The sequence below is a fragment of the Ctenocephalides felis genome, unplaced genomic scaffold, assembly GCF_003426905.1.
Source record: "Ctenocephalides felis isolate EL2017-DRISC unplaced genomic scaffold, ASM342690v1 CF-g0.4_SCAFFOLD_01886, whole genome shotgun sequence".
NCBI lineage: Eukaryota > Metazoa > Arthropoda > Insecta > Siphonaptera > Pulicidae > Ctenocephalides > Ctenocephalides felis.
In genome coordinates, this window is record NW_020538040.1 from 59,700,933 (window position 1) to 59,726,978 (window position 26,046).

Here is a 26,046-nt window from a genome sequence, read left to right on the forward strand (position 1 = left end):
AGTGAAACAAATATTAAATGTTAAATATGAACAATATTGTATAATATTGTATAATATACAACACTCAGATTTTTAACAGACACTCTATCTAATAATTACAGACGTTTCGAGACCATGGTATGCCTCATCTTCAGTGTAACTTCAAAAAGTAAAAATTATATACTAATACGTTATTTAATATTTAAATTATATTTAATTTTTGAAAAACAAAAAACACGAACTATATCTTACAATGCTTGACACAGTACTAAACATTTGAATATATACAGAAATATTAGAAAGCAAATCTTAAGAGTCTAACAATAAGATGAAGGGACAAGGATGGATATTATTATAATGTAAACAAAAAGGAGTGCGCGATAGCATACTAAAATCAACAAATGTGAAAACAGACTAATTTATTGAAGAGAAGAAGATAAATGAAAACAAGCATTCTCATTCTCTTCAAACCCAACAGTTATTCTAAAAAAACCTTTGGTCGATATTTCAGTAGTTTAATATAAAATAATTTTAGTTTAATTTAATTTATTTGCTATAATATTTTTTTGATTCAAAAGGTAATAATAATAAGAGCCTTTGAAATTGTGAATAAATACAAACCAAAATATGATTAAAACTTTTGAGTTATCTTTGGAATTATGTTCGTACATATACTAAATTTTCATTATTGTTTCTTTTATGCTGATTATGGCATGACTTGGAAAAGCATTGGGAAATATTTATAAATGTAAAATTAACTAAATATGGTTAAAATTATTTTTGGAAAAAAAGCTTTTAGTTCAGAAGAATATAATCATACTCTTCTTTTATCTATGAATATAATCATAGATTAAAGAAAACGACTACAATCATCAAGAATAATCGCTATCTAAAAAAACTGCGAACTATATTTGAATATAAAGTTTTGAATACAATCAATATGTAATGAAGTGTATTATTAATATAAATACATTGCCACTTTGTTAGTTTAGTTTAATTTGTTGATGAATATTATGACGTTATGTACTATGACGTTAGTCGTATTATTGTTTCAGTGTAGCCTCGGCTATATATTTATCGCCTGCGACAACACTGCGCTCAATCGGACCACACAAAAAATGGCACAAGACAAGCGGTCGCTTTCATCTGTCAGTCGATTATTTTAGTAATAGGTGTTTTGTAATGGAGGCTTGTTTATAGAACAAAAATGATTTTTAACAAGAACTATCAATTTATTATTTTGTAAAGTTTATAGTGTTAATAAATAACAAAATGTTCGACGTTTTGCGGCCTGTGTTTAACGTGTTCTGGTCAGAAAGTGTTTGGTTACCGCCTAATACGACATGGCATGATATTTCCCCGGAAAGCAGTGATGTTATTAAGCATGCAGATTATAGAGATTTAATTTATCCGATACCCATGGCATTTGTCGTATTATTCCTAAGAAAAATATTGGAAAGGTTTGTTAATTTGTTTATCTTTTTACTTTATCGACCTAACCTAATTCTAGGTAGTATATCACAAGTTTTGAATCATGAATTATATCTCTGTTTATTGACAGTTATAATAGTGCTTTTAACTTGGATCATGTTTTTGATAAAAGATGATTTATATCATTTAAAATATTTATGTCGACCTCGAAGTTGCAACTTGCACAGTAAATAACTAATACGTTAGTTATAAAGTACGTGATTGAATCATTCAAATTGAAGTGCATGTGCAATTGCACAATGCTTTTAATATTGCTCTATTAATTCATGTTCATTATCAAATTTATATCAATATGCACAAGGTTATTTATTTAAATTATATTTTCTCTTTTTTTCAAGTAGAGCACGCAATGTTATAATCATTAACACTTACCTTATTATACTTTTGTATGCAATGTAAATAATAATTTTATCCCAACAACGTATAATTTTTACATAAAAACCAGTAACAATTTATTGTACTTTTTTCTAACCTAATATTTTTCGATTCATATAATGCGTCTGTATTATTTCTTTATTGCATCTTTATCAACTTCGAGTAAACGCTATATTTGATTTAGATTGCTGTAACACGTTTATCTATATTATGAATAAACTTTATATGATTTATTTAATTTATTGTATATAATCTGAATTACTAAATTTAATCACACCTTTGTTATAGTTTTGTGTTTACCTTTTAGTTGTAGCTAGTTGGGTTAAAGTGCCCTTCATAATGTAAAAAATATAACTATAAATTTATTGGTACTATACTTTTGTTATTGTCATTGAAAAAATATTTTTCATACATATCATAAATGTAATTTTTTGTTAATAACGTCCTAATACTATTAGGTTGTATAAATGAAAAGTTTTTAAACTTGAAAACGGTATTTTATAACTGCCAATTCTATTTTATTTCTTTACCATTAAAATTTGTATAAGAGGTCTACTTCCAAATCTTTTACAGTTCCACGCTCATTAGGCTCCAAGTAAACCAAATATATTCTATTTTCAATTTGTTTTTTTCCTTGAATAAATCCCATTAAGAATATACGTTAATACAAATTTTATAAAATGAGAAAAGCACTATTTTCTATATTTAAGTCACATAACTTTGAAGAAAAAGTATACTTAACGCGAAAAGCCTTCACAGAGCTTATTTGAGCACATTTAAAATTTTATTTCAAAACCATTTTAATATTCATTCAACTAAAGTTGTATTTATATATCAATCATTTGAAGTTTTAGTTCAAAACATTTTAATCTATAAATTTAAGAAGATGATCATTGATCATAATTATTGTGATCGTTGTAATCTAATTTTCTGATTAAATATGATGATTATAAATTCTAAAATTGTAGATTTTATTTTTAACTTCCTGTTATAGTAATAGGCCGAAAATTGAAAATGAAATTTTTTGCATTTCTTCACGTTTCGAAGGTTTCTGAACATTTTGGCATACCTCAGAAAAATGATGTGTGTGTGTTTTGTATGTCCGCATTTTTCGTCTACGTTTTCGGGCGCACGGATCAACCGATTTGAATGGTTCAAAAAACATTCGATTGCTATTGATAGGAAGATGTGCTGATAAGTTTTTGGCAAAGGCAGGTCCAGCTGTTACGGAGATACGGAGCAAAGAGTGCTGAAAATACAAATCCAGTTTTACTGAACGGAGTATGAATGATCTTTAAAACATTGAATTTGTAATGATTGGGAGAAGAGGTGATTAGTTTTTGGCAAAGGCAGGTCCAACCGTTTTGAAGATACCGAGCTAATTGTACAAAAAACGGCAGTTATTGAGAGAACTAAGCGTCAGATGTGAATGATTCAAAGAACTTACTGCTTGTTCTAACAAAATAATTGCTTTTGGAAAACAAATTGTTTCAATTTTTTTCAAATTTTTTTTGTATATCGAAAATTATTCAGATTTTATTTTTAATTCTGACTAAAGTTCTAATATACTTTAAACAAATGATTTCAACTTTGCAATTCAGTTTATATGATTCTTATATATACAATCTTATATAGACAATATTACAATATTTATAATAATCTATTTGAAAACATTTAATATTCCTCGAACATAACGTTACGGTACGGAAAGTTCCAGCAATTTGCCTTTAGGCACGATGCCACTAGTTAAAATTTTTGTTTGAAATAGTTTTATGAATATTATATTGCAAGATTGTAATTTCGGCATTTTTTACAAACTGCTATAATATCAAATATCGAACTGCTTTTCTATGTTATAATATATTAATAATTTCATAAGTAAAATGTACGAGTTTCTTCATAAATTACAAGCCGCCTTGCATCATAAAAACAAGTTTTTCTTTCACAAGCAATTGTACTCTTAAACTTCCTACAACTTCGGCCCACACTTTACTAGATTTTTTCTCTTAATCAGAAATTTACCATAATTGTACTGTCATTATTTTTAAAAAAATTTTACATACTCATATTTCTCTTTATTTCCGTCACAAATATTACTTCCACTTAAAATTACGTTAATTGCTCATTTTATCTCAAGTGGAGTAGAAGCGTAATAAAATTTTATGTACAAAGTGCAAAAATTTAATAATGTAGATATAATCGCATTGAACAAATTACTAATAGTTTTCTTGGTATTTTTTCGAAAAGCGTAAACGTGACATCGTAAAGAATTATCTCATGAAAATTTTATTGATTGATAATAATTTGTTTAATAACTTAAAAACTACAGTCGTTTACTGGAGATTTTATACTATTATATTTTGTTTTTTGGTGTGGCATAACTCACTTGTTAATTCACTCTGTGGATGTGGGCTTTTTTATGATTATATAGCATATTGCACAAGCTGATTTTTGTGAGGAATTGGAATACTTTATCCAGATAGCGCTCGTATCTCATATTTTGAAATTTAAGTTATCAATTTGGTTACATCTTTCTCTAAGATGTATTATTTCCCTATATACTTTTAGTTTGCTGGTTCAATTTTTAATAAGCTATTTCTATGCGTTTTTTTCACCATTTATAAACTTTATGACTCTACTCTACTAAAAAAAATAGTTTACTAAAAATTCATCTTGTACTGCAACCATATTTTTATATATAAAGGTTACAATCTTAAATTATAATCGGCCACAATATTTTAAATGCAATATATTCTATTCCATAAAATTATTCCTAGAATTTTAAAACGCAGAAAACAACCAAAAAAAAGTAGATTGAAAACAAATCGGCCTCCCTCTAGTATTTAAATATTTTACACACGATTTTAAAGGTCTTTTTTTTGAAAAAAAAAGATAATATACAAATTTTCATTTTTCTGTTTCATCATTTCAGATGGCTACTGAGATATGCTGTTGATATCATTTACTAAAGAATAATTATTAGCTAAGAATGTTGTTTCTTCCACAACGAGTTTATATCCTTCGTATATTTAATATGAATGTGACCTATATAAATAAGTCTTATTCTCAAATAAATTTTATATCTTAATTTATATTTTACTTATACAAAAAGCATATTTTCAGTGTATATAGAGATACTAAAAAACACTGAATGTGTTTTTGCTCTCGTGACCATAAATTGAAAGTGAAGACATCTGTTTCATACTATTTGCGCAACTCGAACGATTAACATAAATACAATCTTATTAGGTCTTTACTAGACATTTTGCTATTGAGTAAGATTTGCAAAGGTTTATTTGTATAGTTATAGTTTCATTTCAATGAATTTTTCCAAGGATCACAACGTTTTTATAGCCTTGAATTAATTTGTAATTGTTCAATGAATTCCGCATGCATATGATCATATTTTTTAACCCAAAAATCAATTGCGTTGAAGATAAATAAATAGTTAGATAAATTAAAAAATTGCATCAGCATGAAAATTGTTATGAGTCTCTATATATATGGTATGTTTATGTGGAAAGTTTTTTCTGCTATTTTTTAATTTGTGTATATTAACTTGATGTTTTCTTTTGGATGCAGATATTATGTAATTAATATCATAATGGGTAATAATAATAATAATGAGTGCTGAGTATATATTTTCAGCATATCACAAAAGTTATATATTTTGATCTGCTGTTGCATTCTATTAAATGCGGAAATTTTATATTTTTGATCATTTTTGTCGTAGAATTATGATTATTAGCTTGAAATATCGATGATAAAAGGATGTCTGTGAAACAGAGATAAAAGTGGACTTTTCATACAAGCAGTGTGTATTTATTTAATGTATGATTCTAGTATAGGTCCTTAAATATGCTTCATAAACATTGTACAGTGGTACATTTGTACACCTCGCAAAACGTATAATGGATGCTGCGCATAACGAATTTTTTTTCGGACACGAAGCTTTGAACAACAAACTTTACATAACGGGCATTTGGCTTTACATAACGCGCCGAATCTTAATCATTTCTAGTAAAAAATGTTGCCACTTTTGGTGGCAATCAGTAGGGCAAAAAGATCTTGTATTCAAAGAGCGGACCTTGGAAAATTTTGTTTTGTTCTGAAAATATACTTGTCAGAGATGCATTAGGAAATATACTTGTCAGAGATGCATTTGGCGCAACGTCTCGCCCCAAAAGTTTAGAGAAGAATTTGTAAGAGAATTAAAAAAAAACGGAGGTATGAAAGGTCTGTCAACCGATTTCTAGTGCAAATCAATTAAGTCATTTGTTATCATTCCTAGTACAAAATGTGTCCCTTTTAGTGGCAATCAGTAGGGCAAAAAGCTCTTGTCTTCAAAGAGCGGATCTTGGAAAATTTTATTCTGTTCTGATAATACCTTGTCAAAAACTTATCTGATGCAACTTCTCGTCCCAAAAGTTTAGAGAAAATTTTGGAAGAGAATTGAAAAAAAAACGGAGGTATGAAAGGCCTGTCAACCGATTTCTAGTGCAAATCAATTAAGTCATTCAGTCATTAAGGACTTTTTGATCAAATAGAAAAAAGAAACAAAAATTTGCAAATGTTTACAAACAAGGCTGAGCTTAATAGAACAAATTATATGTACAATCATATGCTTGCTTATAATTTTTGGTATCGCTTAAAGAAGAGAAATCAATAAAAAACGAACGACAATTTCTTTAAAATGCACAGGAAAGAGCAGCACAAAAACAGTATAACGCATAAGTAACTTATTCTATAAATAAGTTATCATTATTTTTAATTTAAATGTCTTAATTACATCTATAATATACTTTATTTTCTATGGCTATATTTCAAACCACAGAACGAATTAATTAACTTCCCGTAGGGTAAATTATAGTAATCGCAAAAAAATCGAAAATGAAAATTTGTATATATCTTTACGTTTCAGAGGTTTCTGAATATTTTGGCATACCTTAGAAAAATTGATGTATGTGTGTGTGTGCGGATACAAATTTTGTCGACGATTTCGGAAACACTGATAAACCGATTTGAATAATTCAAAAAACATTCGATTCGTATTGATAAGGAGACGTGCTGATTAGTTTTTGGCGAAGGCAGGTCTAGTCCTTCCGAAGATATGGGGCAAAAAGTGCCAAAAACGGTAACTCAGTTTTTAAGAGAAGCGTCCGATTTGAATAATTCAAAATCATTTTACTTGTATTAACAAGATGAAGAACTGATCAAATTTTCATGAAGGCACGTCTAGCGGTTTCGGAGATCTAGTAAAAAAAGTAAAAAAAAAATGCCACTTGGCGGTCAAAAATGATCATTAGACATATGCATATCAAATTATCAGATATTTTATAGAGATTTTAACAATAGGTATAAATTTAGTTTACATTCCTATGGGTTCCGTACCAATGCTTATCTGTTAGACGGCGGCGAGGCGCTTACGCACTCTGATATTTCGTCTCTATGCAGTTAAAGCTGTACGGTTTCAAAATATTTCAAAATACACTTTTCTTCAAAAAGTCTTTTTTTAAAAAAAAGTAAATTTTTGTTAAAAATTTATAGTTTCTCAAAAATCTAATTTTTCAGAGTAAATTTTTTTCAAAAATGTTAATCTTTAAAAAAAAAAAATAATATTTGGTACGGGAAGTTCCAGCAATTTGCCATGACACGATGCCATGCGCCCCACTAGTTTTTTTCACGCATTACTATGGTAAAGCGCGTTTCGCACAGCGAACTTTTCACATTCTCCCGGAATGAATTAAGTACCTTATGCGAGGTACCACTATCCTTGAAACATTGTGCTTTTAGGGTATAGATTAGAAAGCCTGCTTATCGCTATCTTGGTTTAAATTAAATATCTCAAAACCATCAACTAACTTTTGCATCTACTACTACTGCACCAAGTACTTACTGTAAAATTTACAAAAGTTTAAAGATCGCGAGCATGTAATTCTCTCTCAGATATTAATCTATCTAAAATAAATATGTGGCCTGAATGTGCTTAATAGAAAAAGAATTTATTAATGGCCGAAATCATTTATTGTCTAAAGAGTAACAACGTAACCTATTGCCCAGTTACCCATTCTATTAATCACTTGACACTATAACTTAATACGGGCACCCGCTTATCAAGGTCAATTATTTTGATTAAACTGTTTTAATAATGTCAAAATGAAATCAATTTTGATAATCTTATCAATGGCGCATATTCTTGCAAAAAATGCATTAAAAAATATACGGCATAAATGCATTTTGTCTATAATATAATGAAGTATAATTAAAAGACCGTTAAATATGCATACCAAATTGTTTTTCTAAATTTCATTGCATTCATAATTGAATGTGATTGAAACATTAAACAATAATAATCAGTTAATTAAACAGAAATAATCACTTAATTAAAAATTATTTATACATAGTTTCTCTCTTACTCATATCAATCATGCTCGAATTGTTTTATTTACACTTCTAAACTCTTATAATTAAATTTGAGGATGTTATTGTTTTTATTTTTTTTATTTTTGAACAGCAATAATAAATAATTATTGTTACTCTTCTATGAGCTGTTGTGATGTAATTCGTATAACCTAGCATTATTAGAAGGCAACCCAGTGGCTGTCCTTCCTTTTTTGATGAGATCATTATAAGATATTTTATGACATCATATATATATATATATATATATATATATATTAAATGGTAGTCTTGGATTTGTGAATATTTTGTATGTATATTTTGTATGTAATATTTTTTATGTATATATGAGTAATTTCTTATAGGGCGATACATCAAAGAAAAAAAGATTTATAAATATATATATATATATATATATATATATATATTGAATATTTGATTTTTCAATAAACTGATGTTTCTTCTACGAACATTCATTCAATCCAAGAAAATTTGATATTAGCCAAGCCAAACCAAAACAGGGTGTGACGGTATTGATTGTAAATATCATGAGAAAAAAAACTCAAATTATGAGCACAGCCTAGAGATTGTGACCATTTTTCGGTTAATGTGAATGATTTTTATTATATTCATTCATTTAAACTTTAGAACCGTCACCATAAAAACATTTCTGCAGCAGATATAGATAACAACAAATTCAATATATGGGTACTGTGCACGAAAATATAGTATAAATCATTAATATATGCTATAAAAAAAATATTCCGCTTAAATTGTTTTCACCAAATATTTATCATTTATATAATAAAAATTATATTGCATGTTTTCCTTATAGTATTATGTGCTTGTAATTTTTAACTGCGTAGGGTAAGTTAAAAAAAAAACGCATTAACAATTGATAAAATTTAATGTCTTTTCGTTTCAAAGTCTTCTTAACATTTTGACTTACCTTAGAAAAATAGATGCATGTATGTGTGTGCGGATACAAATTTTTGTCGACGATTTCAGGAACACGGATTTGAATTATTTAAATTTTCGTTTCCTATTGGCGGGAAGACGTGCTGATTAATTTTTAGCCGAAGCAGGCCGAATCAAATTATCAGATATTTTATCGAGATTTTAATGATAAGTACAAATTTTCTTTGCATTTCTTATGAGTTTCGCACAAAGTTTTATAATGTTTAATGGTTAGACCTCGGCGCGGCTTTTACGCGCTTCGATGTTTTGTCTCTAAGCGGTTATGCTACGCGAATAAAAAAATAAAATAAGAAAATCAAATTTTTCAAAAAAGTTCAACTTTTTCAAAAAGTCAACATTGTCAAAAATCAATTTTTCAAATTTTTCATAAAATGATAATGTTTTGAAAAATTTCAAATTATGGTATGGGAAGTACCAGTAATTTGCCTTAAGGCACGATGCCATACACTACTAGTTTTAAAAATTTACTACTAGTTTCATCGAGTACAGCACAATGCACGCGTCAAGTCGAACAGACGTAATATGTAATTCAAGGTACTCTTGTATGTAGGGCGGCTCTAATAGCTCCTATCTCTTACTTTTGCATGTATTCTATCAAATTTGTTTCAACAATATTTATATAATACTAGACAAACATGTAGTCTATACGTTTTTTACTACATTATGATACTACGTTAATGTATTTATTTTATACCTACATATATGTTAGACAGTACTACAAATATTAAGTTAGAATTCTATTTCAATTTTTTTTAATTTTTTTTTTATTATTAACTTCCCGTAGGGTAAGTTATAGTAATCGCAAAAAAATCGAAAATGAAATTTTTTATATATCTTTACGTTTCAAAGGTTTCTGAACATTTTGGGATACCTTAGAAAAAATGGATGTATGTGTGTGTGTGTGTGTGTATGTATGTATGTATGTATGTATGTATGTATGTATGTATGTATGTACGTGTGTGTATGTATGTGCGGATACAAATTTTCGTCGACGATTTCGGGAACACGGATCAACCGATTTGAATAATTCAAAAAACATTCGATTTGTATTGATAAGGAGACGTGCTGATTAGTTTTTGGCGAAGGCAGGTCTAGCCGTTCCAAAGATACGGGGCAAAAAGTGCCAAAAACGGTACCTCCGTTTTTAAGAGAACGGAGCGTCCGATTTGAATAATTCAAAAAACATTTTATTTGTATTGGCAAGATGTAGAATTGGTCAAATTTTCATAAAGCCAGGTCTAGCGGTTTCGGAGATCTAATGAAAAAAGTAAAAAAAAATGCCATTGGGCGGTTAAAAATGATCATTAGACATATGCACATCAAATTATCAGATATTTTATAGAGATTTTAACAATAAGTATAAATTTTTTTACATTTCTATGGGTTCCGTACCAATGCTTATGCGTTAGACGGCGGCGCGGCACTTGCGAGCTTTGACATTTCGTCTCTATGCAGTTCAAGCAGTGCGATTGCTTTGAAAAAAAGTTCAAAATTTTCAAAATATGTTTTAAAAAAATTTTCCTGTATTCAAAAAAAAATTTTTTTTTCTCAAAAAAAATTTTTTTTATTTAAATAAAAATTTTTTTTTTTTCATAAAAAAAAGTAATTTTTTGTCAATTTTATAGTTTCTCAAAAATCTATTTTTTTCGAAGTAAAATTTTTTCAAAAATGTTAATCGTTTTTAAAAAAATAATAATTTTTGGTACGGGAAGTTCCAGCAATTTGCCTTAAGGCACGATGCCCTAATTGCCTTAAGACAGAATTCCACTTACAGCTAGTTTTATACAATTTTTGACAATTTTAAGACAATGTTTACTAATAATATAATTTATTGTAATAATTTACTATCCCAACAAGATAAGTAAAATTTAGAGAATATAAAATGTGCTTCAAAGGTGAAAAATCCTCTGACCAACGAAGAATTTAATATATATTGAACTTGTGTTTCAATCTTGCCCAGGCAGTGTTGTGGCGAAGTTGTCTTGCATGTGAGTTTGGATGGTCTTCGATGCGGCTTTTGTATTTGTCTAAGACGATTTCGTATTTCATCGCTTCTTGAGTTTAAGTTTTTTTTTATATAATATGGCTTTAGGATATTATTTTATAAATGACAATACATATCAAGTTTTGAATGTTTTGAACAAAGTAAGTGTTTTAATTATAAGGAAATTATTATGAATTTGATAAATACCGAAAACCGAGATCGCTACCGATAGAAAATAGGATGATTTGAAATCATAGTAAATTAATGTTCAGATAAATATTAATATTATTACAGTGAGTGATACGATGAACATGGGCACAAACGCACCAAAATTAGTCTGCAGTAATAGTTTTCAGGAATATAATAGGGTGATAGTCAGTACATATTCATTTAAGTAAGGAACTATGTTGTTTGCTGTGGCGGTTGCCATAGAGCTTTCGGTTAAACCGTAGGTCCAACAATAATGCAACCGAAATTTAGCATTTTCATGTATCATATATCGTTTGACTTTATCATTGGTACAACTTCGTCTGAGTTATTACACATATATTCGATATTATTATATCAATTAAATTAATTGAAGCCAAAATGTGAAAAACAAACACATTATTTAAAATTATTTCAAGTAATAATATTAAATTTAAATCGTAATCGTAAAATATACTGCGTATTGACGTTATTTTTATACGTCAATTGCTTAAACCATAAAGATAATTTGTAGATAACATTGCAAGAATGTATTTTTCGTATTTACGTTTGTTGTTTTCCTAAATTAGTTTAATTGAATTGACAATAGTTTGTAGTTCTGATAAACTAGCTATACCTATATGATTAGGAGCAAAAATGTACAATCATAAATTGTAATCCATATATTTATTTTGTGCATTGCGCGATTTAATAATTTCACTATTTATTCACTATTTAATATAATTTGAAACTGAAGATAACAATTATTAGTTAGGTTGTAAAGCTTTACTCAAATTCGTAAGCTTTAAATGAAAATTGAATTACACTTTACTACACTTTATTACAATTGAAAATTGAATTACAATTGGTTACACTTTATTACAATTGGTTTATGATTAATATGTATTATCTGTATAATAATAAATTTGGTTGATCTTTTCTTTTTATATTTGGATATTATTATTTTAGTGCAATTTAAGAAACATTATATAGAATGTTCTGTATGATATTGAAAAAATATGATATCTTAGTCGTGCCATTATCATGGTTTATATTTTTGCGCAATTTTTTGATTATTTAATGTTATGTCTGTTGAATTTTGTAATATTTGTGTATTTACAGATATTGGTTTTGGCCAATAGGCATCTCTCTTGGTATCAAAAATACGAGGCCAAAGCGAGCAGTTGCCAACACACTACTAGAAAGTGCCTATCAAATAAATAGCAGACTTAAATATAAACAGGTACACTGATTACGATAGGTTTTGTTAATTTCTTTTTTAATATGTTTGGGGTAATAGATTAATGGTGATTTGAACATTTTTATTGTTATACAGTATGGAGTAAATGTACGTTGCATAAAAAGTACGAATATGACCAGTGTATAAGAAAACTCCTTAAACTTTATTGGTTAAAATCTCCAAAAGTACTCAAATTTCTTTGCTGCTATATCATATAAGTTCGATATAAATCTAATGATCTAATAGTATTAAATTAAAGTTATGTTTCATGAATTAAGATTAACTCGTAATCCTCATTTTCGCAAGCATTAGAATTATAAAAGCTAGCTCAATAGCATTTTTATGTTCAACTTCCAATTCCAACTCAATTTAATTGCAATAATGGAAATTTAATTTTAACGTTTGTAAAAATACAATTTTTTACTTGATATTTAAGACAAATAGAGCAATAAATGGCTATTGTAATGTTGCATAATAATTGTTTCCTGTTATAGGAATGTACATATGATTAAAATGTGTTCATTTTGTCTCTACATCTCCTAAACGAATTGAAATACGATACATTTTAAACAGAGCTTGCAGCTAAATATCACCACTCAATTAGGATTATTAAACGGTTTGCATGTGTTGCATGCTAGTTATACATGCAACATATATATATATATATATATATATATATATATATGTGTGTATATATATACATATATATATAATTTTTCTGAACTAAAAGCTGTTTGTGATGTTATTTATTTAGTTTTTCATTTTTAGGTATTTTCTACTTGCGAATAGATAAAATAATATTAATACATTTATATACGTTTCAATTATAATTTATTTAATTTAAAATTATAGTTCATGGTACCTAAGAATTCAATTGTCTAAAATCTAGATGGTACAGCTTTAGATAGATCATTTGACAAAATTATGCAATAAAAAGTTGTAATAATCGTGTGATGTTAAAATAAAATCATAAATAATATTAGCATGATTTTATACTACTCAAAAATAGAAGTCAACTAGAGAATTGAATATTCTTGGACTGGTTTTGCAAAATTTGTTAAAAAAAAAATGGAAAAGGCAAAGAGAGGGTGGCATTTTTCTATAACTCATTTTAAGTATTCAAACAAAAGCAATATTTTATCAACTTTTTATCAACAGGATATGCATAATTCTAAAATGCACACATACTCGATTGGTTCAATTATGTATATTTTGATTTGAGCACAAGTGCAATGGTATGTGGTGCTCATGTATTTTAATTAGTAAAAATATTTTATTGTAAGCAACGAGTTTTGTTATGTAAATTACTGTTTGTTTAATTTCCTTAACAATTTTAATTAAGCAGATAACAAAATATTTAATCAATTCCGCTAAATATCTCGATAACATTCGGGTAATTCTTTAATTTGTTAACTTCATTTTTTGTTTGTTTATATTATACAAATGGAATCCTATATTTATTTTACATATTACAATAGTATATATATATATATATATATATATATATTTGAATAGTTTGAATATATATATATATATATATATATATATATATATACAGGGCCGGTCCTGGGGTCCTTAGCGCCCGCATGCAACTTTTTTCTCTAGCGCCCCCCCCCCTATCAATATTAACTGTTTTAACAGTTTATCATTAAAATTATATAAATAATTACATATTTTTTAATCATTAACTTTTAATTATTCTGGATTTAGTACACAAAAAATTAGATATAATCTAAAAGCGTATAAAATATATTGATTTTAAATTTATTTAGAAAATCGAGACGATTCGCGGGTTGATTATAATCAAATATTTTTAAAATTTCAATTATTTTTAACGTATGTGCAATATTAATATTTGTTAGAACATTTTACTTATTTATTATGTGATTTATTCTATTGAGCAAATCATGCCAATCTAACAAAAACTAACTTTTCATTTTCAATCATAACACTCGTATTTCATGTTGGATTTTTGAAATTTTAATTTAATTTAATTTTTCATCATTTCTTGAGCTATATTGAAAAAAAAACTTATTATATTTGATATGTATTATTTCAGCATAGTTAAACATTATTAAATTTAGAGTATAGACACCGCTAGGTATAAAAAAAGCCTTAAGATTTTCGATCCAAAGTAAATTTTGCTTTCATTTTTCATATTTGTTCCATTTCCATAACCCTAACCACGAATGTCTTCAACATTCAAAATGCATCAGAAGCGAAACATTTGCAACAAAAACAAAAGTTACAATTCAATTTCTCGGAATAAACATGTCATTTTTTAAGTACTGACTCCCCATTTTTCATTTTCCGGATTATAATTTGTTTATATTTTTTAACAAGTTCCGTTTCAACTAAATCAGCTCGCAATTTTTCGTCAATAATGCCCAATAATTAACTTAATCTTTCGCTTAGCTTATGGTATTGAACACTAGATAATTTCTTTTTCTATTCCACGGTAAGTTCAAACAAAGAAAAAATTGAAAAATTGATTAAGTAGATTAAGCAAAGAACAGAGCTGTTATTTACTAATTTTCATAGTTATTAATTGGTTAATTGTTTCTACTGATATAACATTGATGTGAATAAATAACAATAACATAAATGTGAATAAATGCTTTTTGTGCCTCCGTATTCCTAATTAAGTTAGATTGTTTATTATTAGTTATTAAGTATTGTAGATTTTATATAAATAATTTTAGATTTAAAAAAAAAATTATAAATATTATATTATAAATTTAATTTCCGAAACTCGTTTTGGCGCCCTCTAAGGCGTGCGCCCGCATTTTTTGCATGCATCGCATGCAAGGCAGGACCGGCCCTGTATATATATATATTATAGCAATAGTATACTATTGCAATATTTAACGCCTATTTCAAAGTGCTGTCAAAGGTTAAATATTCATTAGCTCATATTGCATATGTTTATAGTAAATTTACTATATATACAATGCACATATAATAATATATATATATATATGTGTTGAGTGTTACACACACACTTATATATATTCCCTGGTGTAACGGGCTAACGCCCGCTACCTCGTGTGGACGGGACGAAAGTTTAAGCCCCCGCTCTGACAACCTGACATCGGGTAGCAGCGATGTTTATTTCTATTTGAAAATATAGATCAAAAATATATTTTTATTTGACAATAGCCTATTTCGGGAACTGCGGTGTGAAATGGCAATGGAAAATCTCACACTGATCTTGCCTGAATCGAGTTGGAGTTTAACTCAGTTCTCGGATTTGCCCTAGGACAGTACTAACCGTTATATATTATCTATTATATAAAAATAAGTCGGGTTTTCCTTCCTGATGATGTAGCTCCAGAGCGCACGAACCGATTTCAACGATTTTGCATTCGTTGGAAAGGTCTCGGGCTCCGTGAGGTTTATAGCAAAGAAAATTGAAGAAAAATTTCAACAAAAAAGCGGAAAAATCTTTTTTCACGTACAGCGTCATCTCTGATACTTAGCATGTACTACAAACCAATATTTTAAGTAGATGGTGCAGGTAGAAATAATAAATAAATTCAAATATAAAACAAAAAAATTATTGTATGTATGTTTGTTTTGAAAAGCAAATTTATATAGTTCTATATTTAATGTTTATTTAAATAAAATATTAGTTTCAATCATTCGAAGTTTCTGAAATCCTCATATCAAAATTATAAAAACGTATATATATGCACACACGTACACACACATATATATACATATATATATATATATATATATATATATATTTATATATATATAAATGCATTAAAAATTATTGGAATTCTTTAACCTTTGACAGCGCTTACTTTGATATTCACGTGAGAAATGTATCAATACATAATCTTCTAAAGTCTGCTCTCGCTTAGCGCATTGAAATGTGCGTCTATCAATGAATGTGTTTAAAAATATAATGGATTTGAATTAATTATATATTATACGATCGTCATAGTAAGTTATACCATGATATTCAGAACATAGTTTATGGCTACATTTACTAAATTACAATCAAATACGAAAACATTTTTATACTAATTGGTGGGCATAATCACTTAAGAAACATGACGTTTTATACATTTAGTGTTGTCTGCGGTAGTACAAGAAGCACTAAATAGAAGTAGGCGTTCAGCAGCGTAGTATGCTTTTTTTGCTACTGATATTGAGCTTTCATAGTTGATATTATCTCACATCATGGAATAACGAATTTTAATATTTGCTTTTGCATTAGATACACTAAATCACGTATAAATTGAATGTCATCTTAATAATGTAATTTTATGAAATAACATGTTATGAAAAAATTCAAATGCTATTTTTAGCCGAAAGTCCGCCATTGTCCACAACCCAGAACTATATATTTTCTTTTGCTTAACAATATGAGACAAATAAGCAGACGAAGAACAAAACTACAGTAATCCATATCTCATTACTTGTACGTCTCTGGATCAAAATCTAAAACGATACTTACAGTTCGTTTGTGGTAAAAAGTTATTGTGCCGTCGCTTCCGCACGTGCGAAGAATTAGTAATCTTTTATTTTTCTAACGTTGTGACATGCCTCAGAATGGACCTTACTTCTTTGTTATAATGGACAAGTTCATCGAACTTGATTTAAATGAAACTTTGAAAAAATACCAATCAAGGAAGAATTTCGAATCGGTTAAAAAATGATAAATGACAAAAATCTTCAAATTGCGTTATTCGCTTGTATTCTTCGATTACATGATAATTTTAAGATCATAGTGGTCATTGTACGAAGTTTCATTGGTAGTTAATTAATTTACAATATAAAAATAAGCCTTTTGTGGTTTTGGCATGTTTGGCATGGTTTTGACATGTTATGTATATACATGTATGAATTCATGTGTTTATTTTGCATGTGTGTTTTGCCTCTTGTGCTGTTATTTGGTGATAACTGAGTTTAAATCTATTCTGAAAGAGTAGAAGTAACCTTTAATGAATGTTATCGACAGGTCGCAAAAATAAGTTCTTTCGATTGCGGCTGGTCTAAACATGTTCTTTATAAATGACAGAAAATTAAAAATAGCGCCAGATAAAAATGTGTATTTTTTTACATGTTTGATGTTTTCAAAACACATTTAGTCTGTTGCTATGTATTATATATTAAAAATGGTTTTGAGAAATGTATTGAATTTAGATGCAGAATATCACAAATGCAATCATTTTTATAATTGTTTTATTATACGGATAACAATCATCTAATAATATTATTTATAATTCAACTGAATAATAAAAGTAACAAATTATCGATGTGGCAAACAGACATAATTATTGACTGTATAATATATAGAGATTTGGTACATTGGATAAAAATGTAATTGTAGTTATACACGTCATGTTAAATTGCGCAGTTTATACTGTTTTTTATGTACTATAAATTTTATGTTCTGATTATGAAAGCAGATTTATTAACATTTGTATTTATTATTGCTGAAATAAAATTATGCATAAATTATGCCATTTAAATCGTGCGACAGAAAATTCGTCAACGTAAATTTTTTTATGGTCTCTGAAATATTAATTTTAATTTCTGCTAGTTCTAGGCTTCTGATCTACATTCTACTTTTAAAATTTCAATATAAATATGCACAGGAACTCATGTGTCTATTTCATACGCTGAAAAATCAGCATTGTTATATATGAACTTGTAATAAAAAAAATGCCTAAGTTTTTAAAATAATAATCACATTATTTGGAAAACATTATTGAAATGAATGCTGGCGTGGTCATTTTTCTAAAAGGAAACTTATATTTAGAATTTAGAACTTGCTAACCAAATTACACTCTTCATTTATTACTACTTGCGTACAATATAAATATAAAATGGTCCTCGCCATAACGCTAGTTTATTAGCATTTTATTTAATTTTATCAGGAATCGCAGGTTACATTTGTTGCAATTATTTTTCAAGATAATGTAAAGTTTTTCAGAAATGCGGTATTGTAGATTGTGTCACAGCCTTTTCTAGATCTGATCATGTTTTGATTATTAAGATTCACTACCGTTTTATTTTGTGATAGTTTGAGCAACATCGTTTGCACAAAACTTTCATTCAACGCTTGATTTATTGGAAACTATTTTTAATGATTGAACCGTTAAAATCAATGACCAATCAAATTTAATATAGTAATATATATTTATTGTAGAAATATATTCTATAATATAAACATATATAAATATATCTGTGTTTGTGTGTGTGAATCTCTATATCTGTATATACATATATATATATATATATATATATATATATATATATATATATATATATATATATATATATATATATATATATCTGTGTGTGTGTGTGTGTGTGTGTGTGTGTGTGTGTGTATTTGCTTCTAATGATGGTGTTTCACACCCTTGTCCTACTTTTAGGCATTACTGCTAATAATAATTATTATGTATATATTCTCAACTTTTTAACAATGCATACTGTGCCCGTTGACAATTTTCTCAAATATTCCTGTAAATAAAATAATATTATAATATCGAATTGAATTAAAACTTTATTATAGCATATTAACAATATTCTTTGCACGCTGTCGATGGTATGAATTATTCAGTGGTGATTTGAATGTGTATTTTGCGAAATCCTTCTAAAACTATTTAAATTTTGATCTTTTTTTTTTCATAGAATTAAATGTTGGTTAGAATAATTTGAACTTAAACGAACCAAATAATTATAAAAAAGTTTTTTTTTAATGTTACTAACAGCTACATCATCACAGTGTTACGTTTTATAAGTAAATCGCTATTCTAACATTTTTCAAGCGACCATGATTTAGCTTCAGTAATTTTATTGTATAAATATGCTAATGATACCTACAACCACAATTTTTTTCTTTTTGATAACTTGTTTATTTATTTTATATTGGATCTAGTAGTTTTGAACAAGTAATTAATAAGGCAAATATATTTTAAAATTTTATGAGGTATTCGCTACGAAATTAAATTTCTATATTATTTATAATAGATGTAAATAGTATTACATCTAATGTGAATTGAAAAATAAACGTACTTTTTCAACTAACAGTAATTTAATTTAAGTTTAAGTAACATTTAACAATTTGATTATCAATAATTCAATTATAATTGAATTTATCTCACTGCTCTTGAAAGCTCTTGAGAAATGGAAATTCACTTCATATCAAAACTAGATATCTTTCTAATAATATAAAAATAGACGATGTTGCTTAATTGATTTATTTTTAGATTATTCGACTATAAAGGCTCTATCATTATCATTGTTACTGCTATATAATAAAAACAGTCTATGATGAGTTATCATTGTAGGTAATTCAAGTAAAATTAATTAATAAAACTAAATTGAGTTGATTTATTTGATAGCTTACTTTTATTTATTTACCAAATATTTCATTTTTATCTACTGTTATGAAAATTATGTTTATGTTAACTAAGTTAAATTAACAATCATGTTAGGTAATTGGGCGGCTGCTTTTGGCCTAGTGGTTGAAGCTAGTCTGGATAAGACGCGAATCAGGGGTTCCAGATTGGATACTCACTTTGGACAGACTGTTGTCAAGCAGCATTAACATCGGCTTTCACTTGATGATATAGATGGAAATATGTTTGTGAAAATAATCCTTAGTCGGCTAAATTATTACAGAAATTGCAATATTAAATTCGTTCGATAAAGAAAGGACAACCGTTTGGGCTGCCATTTATAAAAAAGCTCACCTCAATCAAGAAGTCGAAAGATTATTTCGATAATCATTTCATTATATTTTTTTATTGATTCAGGATTATTGTTCTTACTTTATACATATACAAGAATTAAATGAAATGCAATTAAATGAAAAATACTTCACAAATTTCTGTATATGTCAGCTGAAATGTTAGTGCTATTAGAATATTTAAACGGAGTATATTGCATTTCAGGTAGTATCATTGTCAAAACAACTAGATTGGTCTGAAAGACAGATCGAGAGGTGGTGGCGGCTACGAAGAGCTCAAGACAAACCGTCTACTTTAGTCAAATTTTGCGAGAATTCGTGGAGGTGCCTTTATTATTCATATAGTTTCGTATATGGTCTGATTGCGCTTTGGGATAAGCCCTGGTTATGGGATATAGATGAATGCTGGAAGCAATATCCCCATCAGGTAATAGCAGTATGATATATGCTGATTAGAAACAAAATCTATTCTATATTTTTCTCATTTCTTAGGTACTTCCTTTTATATTTTTTTATGATAAAAGTGCAATGATTTAATATCTACTAACAATCTAACATATATTACAAGAAATCTTCTGTAGCAAAGAATATTTAATAGTAATCTCTTGCTGGCAATATTCTTATGTGTATGTTGCAATCAGATTATTTATTGAAATTAAGTTGTCGAAATTGCTATTAAATGCGTGAGTTATATCTTGCGTTAGAAAATATTTACTCTTGTAAATTTCAATTTCTTCATAGGTATCTATTTACTATTGTTATGTGATAAATCTATTGGTATGTATTTACTATTATTACGGTGGTTTGTATTTTGATTCTTTGTTGATATACACATTTGATTTGCTATGATTTTATTCATTACAAACCCCATTCTGATCTTGGTATATTGTGCTATTAAATTTTACACTTATTTTGAGAGCACATTTTGATTGTGAAAATAATTTTCTGCATACTTTCTATAAAGATATATATAATGCTTTTATTTATGTCAATTTTAATATATTTTTTTTTTATTAGTTCTTTATCTCAATCAATTGTTTTATTCAACAGTCAGTCAACAATGAGACTTGGTGGTATTATATGATATCGATGAGTTTTTACTGGTCGCTCTGCATATCTCAGTTTACTGATGTTCGGCGTAAGGACTTCTGGCAAATGTTTGTTCATCATTGTGCAACAATTACCTTAATGGCTTTTTCATGGATTTGCAATATGCATCGAATCGGAACTCTAGTCTTATTGGTTCACGATTGCGCTGATATATTTTTAGAGGTAAGGTGCACCTATTTATTTTTAATATATTATGAAAATATGTAGAGTGCTTAAGTTTTGTCTGTTTTAGGCTGCTAAAATAACGAAATACGCAAATTATCAAAAGCTTTGTGATTGTATATTTGGGTTGTTCACAGTGATTTGGATTGTTACAAGATTAGGTGTTTACCCGTTTTGGATCATGTACAGGTATTCTATCATAAATTACAAATGCAATAATGTGCAATAAGCTTTTATTATTATATCATTACATATATGGAGCATTAGTTTCAATCCAATGACAATTACTAACAATTGAAATAATATATTCCATCAAATTGCAATTTAAGAAAATAGTACTTTTATTTAATACATAGTTTAGGCAATCAAGTTTGGAAAAAAATGTTTATTGCATTTCATTTTATGCTGATTAGATGAATATTAAATATCTCAATCACTTGTAGCTGTAAAGTGAATGCATAATGAATATTATTTCCTTGGAAAAGTGCTAAAACAAAGTACACAGTACTAAACTTAATTGAATTAAGAATATGTAGGAGCATATTTTCAATGAAAATTTATGTCGTGTGGTATATATGTTACAACAATTGATTTGAATCATAATTTCTAAGTGGCCTGGCACTTGACAGTATTTTTAATAAGTTGCAATTACAGCTGATCTGAAATTTTATTGAAATTATAAAAATAGTAACAAATTCGAATTTTTTTTTTCAATTGAATGGAAACTTCTGATGATAATTGGTAACGATTAACTGCCTCTTAGTATCGAAGATGTCTAAAAACAAAAATACATTTTGAATCCAAGAGAGGTTTTAAAAGATTTAACATTTACTTTTTATGTTAATTTAAGGTTTAAATTTTAACAATGAGGTTTCAGGATAATATTATGAATATTTCAATAAATTTTCATTATTAATAAATCAATAATTTTACATGACATTTAATCTTTTTTAAATGTTTTTTGAAGTTATATCGAAATTTAGATGTCTGATTTTAGTAATCCTGTCAAATGTATTTTAGAAGTATTCTTGTATTAATTGTATTAAAAAAATACTTCAGAACCTTAATTTGTTTTATCTGAGACTGTATGATTTTTTTTTTACTTAAAAGGTTTTACTTCAAGCGTAATTTAATCATGTTTGTGAATTTCAGTACTGCAGTAACTGCACCAAATTTTGTGCCTGTGTTTCCTGCATATTATATATTCAATGGTCTTCTATCCTTGCTCCTAGTTTTACACATTGCCTGGACATATCTTATATTGCAAATAGCTTATAAGGCTTTAGCTGCAGGCCAAGTAAGTGTTTACATATTTATACACACACACACACACACATATATATATAAATATATATATATATATATATATATATATATATATATATATATATATATATATATATATATATATATATATATATATATATATAATATTGCATTTGGAGATATATTTTTATTACAGATGGAGGGTGATCTGAGGAGTTCAAGCAGTGATCTGTCAGAAAGCTCTGGAGCTGGAAATGATAAAGTTATTCTTAATAACCATGTATCGCACCAATAGATATGAAATATTTAGTATAATCTATGTATGTATATATATATATATATATATATATATATATATAATATTGTATATACACATGGGGTCATATTTATATTATATACATATGTCTTTTTAGGAGGTGATGTTGATCAATTGAATGTTCAATGATCCATCTTCAGCTTTGGCTATGACAGGGTAATACTCTTTAACTGGCAATGACAGGGTTATACTTAATAACCACTTATCACATTAGTGAATGTTAACGCATCTTCAAAATCTACGTATGTAATTAATATTTATGTATATAATATATTGTAAATCTATATTCTGTACAAATATGTATATTTGTACACATTTATGTTCTATATTTGTATACATGCATTACATATTCACACACATCATACACACATTATATATTGATATAATGTACATATTTGTGTAAATATAATGCATGAATAAGTGTGCGTATGTGTGTGTATATATATATATATATATATATATATATATATATAATGTGTGTGTGTGTGCATATCATGCATAAGTATATATTTATACATATTTAATGTGTGTATGTATATATGTATATACTATATGTTTGTATGTGTTTATATATATATATATATAATATATATAAATGCATATAAATAATATGCATGTGGGTTTCCATACACCTGTATGCTTGTGTGTATGCAATATGTGGGTCTAAAATTTAAAACTCGTGCTTAAATTTAAATTTTCGGACTTACTCAAGGGAATACAATTTGAGTCTCATACCGTATAGTAATATCACGCTAATTTTGAAATACGGAATATTCAGAACAAGTATTAATTGTTTCTCTTTTTTAATTAAAATATATGAATTATAAACCTGTTAGTGCCTGTCAAAAGCTATAAATTTAAAAACCTTGTTTAAAATGGCCTTTGAATTCTTCATCTTTGATATATAAATATATATTTGAGTCTGTATTATATTCACAATTGCTACAATCTCATAACTTTTAGTGACAGCTCTTAAGTCGATAAACAATTTTTTATAGATATGATATTCAATATTATTTAAAATTTAGTAGTTGTTAATTAAATTTAAAGTAGGTGTATGACTTCTTTAAAAAATTCTCTTGGCTTAAATTTGCAATATATGTGTATATATCGTTTTGTTTGTTTTTAAGACATCTATCAAAATATATGTTTAACTCTTATGTGAATATGTTTTGACAAGTTTATATATAAGTATAATATTTGCCACTTATTTTCTCTAAAGAGCTGAATTTATTCTATGATCACTGCAATGAAATTTAATCTTCATTGTGTCAATATAAATTTTTTAGATCGGATATTTTCTCTAGTCTTTCATTTTATTAACAATTATGACTGTAAATACAGCAAAAATAAGAGTCATTCGATCAAATTATTTTATATTTTTTTTATGCATACACTATAACAGAAACTTGTTATATCTAGGTTACGATTGTTCTTCAGAGTAATGAGATAAACGCATAAACATCCTTATTTATATATATATATATATATATATATATATATATATGTGTGTGTGTGTTAAGTGCTTTAAATAATACATTTTTCTTTTCTATGTCACAAAGAGTAAACATCATGCAACATGGTTTAGTTTAATTTCATAAAATTGTTTTTAAAGCTTTGGCTTTTAATTCAGTCAAATTTATAGTGCTTTAATAATTTGACGTTTTTTAATTTTTCTGTAATAAAATAATCTAATACCTAATTAGCACATGAAAATTCTATATTTTGTGCTATAAACATCACTTTCATATTTATTATTGCTTGAATTATGAATTCAAAATTGTTTGTAGTTTATATATGAACAGTATTTGGGAATAGTATTTTATAATAAGAACATGTTGAGAGCATTCCGATGCACATATGTGTTCTGTATATATGTGTACATATGTATATACATATATACATTATTGTTGATAACAAAAATATTAAAATTACTAAGTATGTATTCTCATCATTTATGTAAACAGCACAATTTAGTGTTGTGCTTGAATACTTTACCAATTCTACTGCATTTAAACATTAATTTTCATTGCATAGTTTGAATTGAAAGAAAAAGTTATATAATGTAACAATATTCAGTTATTTATATTTATTAAATAAGGAACTCATGATATAGCATTCTGATAAAAAATGTGAATATAATTCACATTTATATCAAAGATCATATTTGTACGCCGTTGAAAGTTTACCTTTATAAACAAATTTATATAAACATAATTATATATTTGTGTGTTCGAATGTTGGCATATGTGTGTGAATGTGTATGTATTTACATATGCATGTATACATTTTTTGTATATATGTATGTATGTATGTTTTGATATCTGTGCATAAGTGTACATGTGCCTTTGTTTATATGTATGCTTATGTATTTGCATTCAGCACTTGCTTTTTGAAATTTATTACATCGGTGTTATGTTTGCCTTTGGCTTTTCACTGGATGTTGCCTAAAATATTACTTCATTTTTTCTTTTTAAATATTATTACTAAAGTATTATTTAATTGTTTGAAGTTATTCATACTGTAATCAAAATTTTATATTTCATCAATAAATTAAAGATAATATAGTGTATTTATATACATATATTCATATGTATATAGATACATAACTTTTATACAAATTCAATATGAACAGTAGTTATTAATGGCAAAACTATGAAATTGATAACAATCTATACTTATACCTATTTGTTGTTTTAAAATAAAATGTTTTTTTGAGAATATGCATAAAATATCTTTAACCATTTTTATAGCTAGTTTTTATCCGAAATCTGTTTGTACATCTCATTTCATGAATAGCTGATACTCAACAATGTATGTTATTTGTCATGTTTTTACTTTTTTTT

General features: G+C 27.1%; 1 protein-coding gene across 1 annotated transcript; it reads left to right on the forward strand.

Moving 5' to 3' along the window:
* Positions 1–1,124: 1,124 nt before the first annotated feature.
* On the forward strand, positions 1,125–23,555 carry LOC113377105 (ceramide synthase 6). Its single transcript, XM_026617304.1, has 8 exons — positions 1,125–1,439; positions 12,515–12,635; positions 20,552–20,773; positions 21,397–21,618; positions 21,689–21,807; positions 22,771–22,915; positions 23,081–23,204; positions 23,298–23,555. Exons 1-7 carry the CDS (start codon positions 1,252–1,254, stop codon positions 23,177–23,179), a joined length of 1,116 nt encoding a protein of 371 aa, XP_026473089.1. The 5' UTR covers positions 1,125–1,251; the 3' UTR covers positions 23,180–23,204; positions 23,298–23,555.
* The last annotated feature ends 2,491 nt before the right edge of the window (positions 23,556–26,046 follow it).

What these genes read in the sequence shown, in the direction of transcription:
- LOC113377105 (XM_026617304.1), top strand. Translation starts at nt 1,252, where the DNA reads ATGTTCGACGTTTTGCGGCCTGTGTTTAACGTGTTCTGGTCAGAAAGT. An exon ending in GCAGACTTAAATATAAACAG is followed by an intron (nt 12,636 to 20,551) that starts GTACACTGATTA and finishes ATTGCATTTCAG; the next exon opens with GTAGTATCATTGTCAAAACA. An exon ending in CCGTTTTGGATCATGTACAG is followed by an intron (nt 21,808 to 22,770) that starts GTATTCTATCAT and finishes TGTGAATTTCAG; the next exon opens with TACTGCAGTAACTGCACCAA.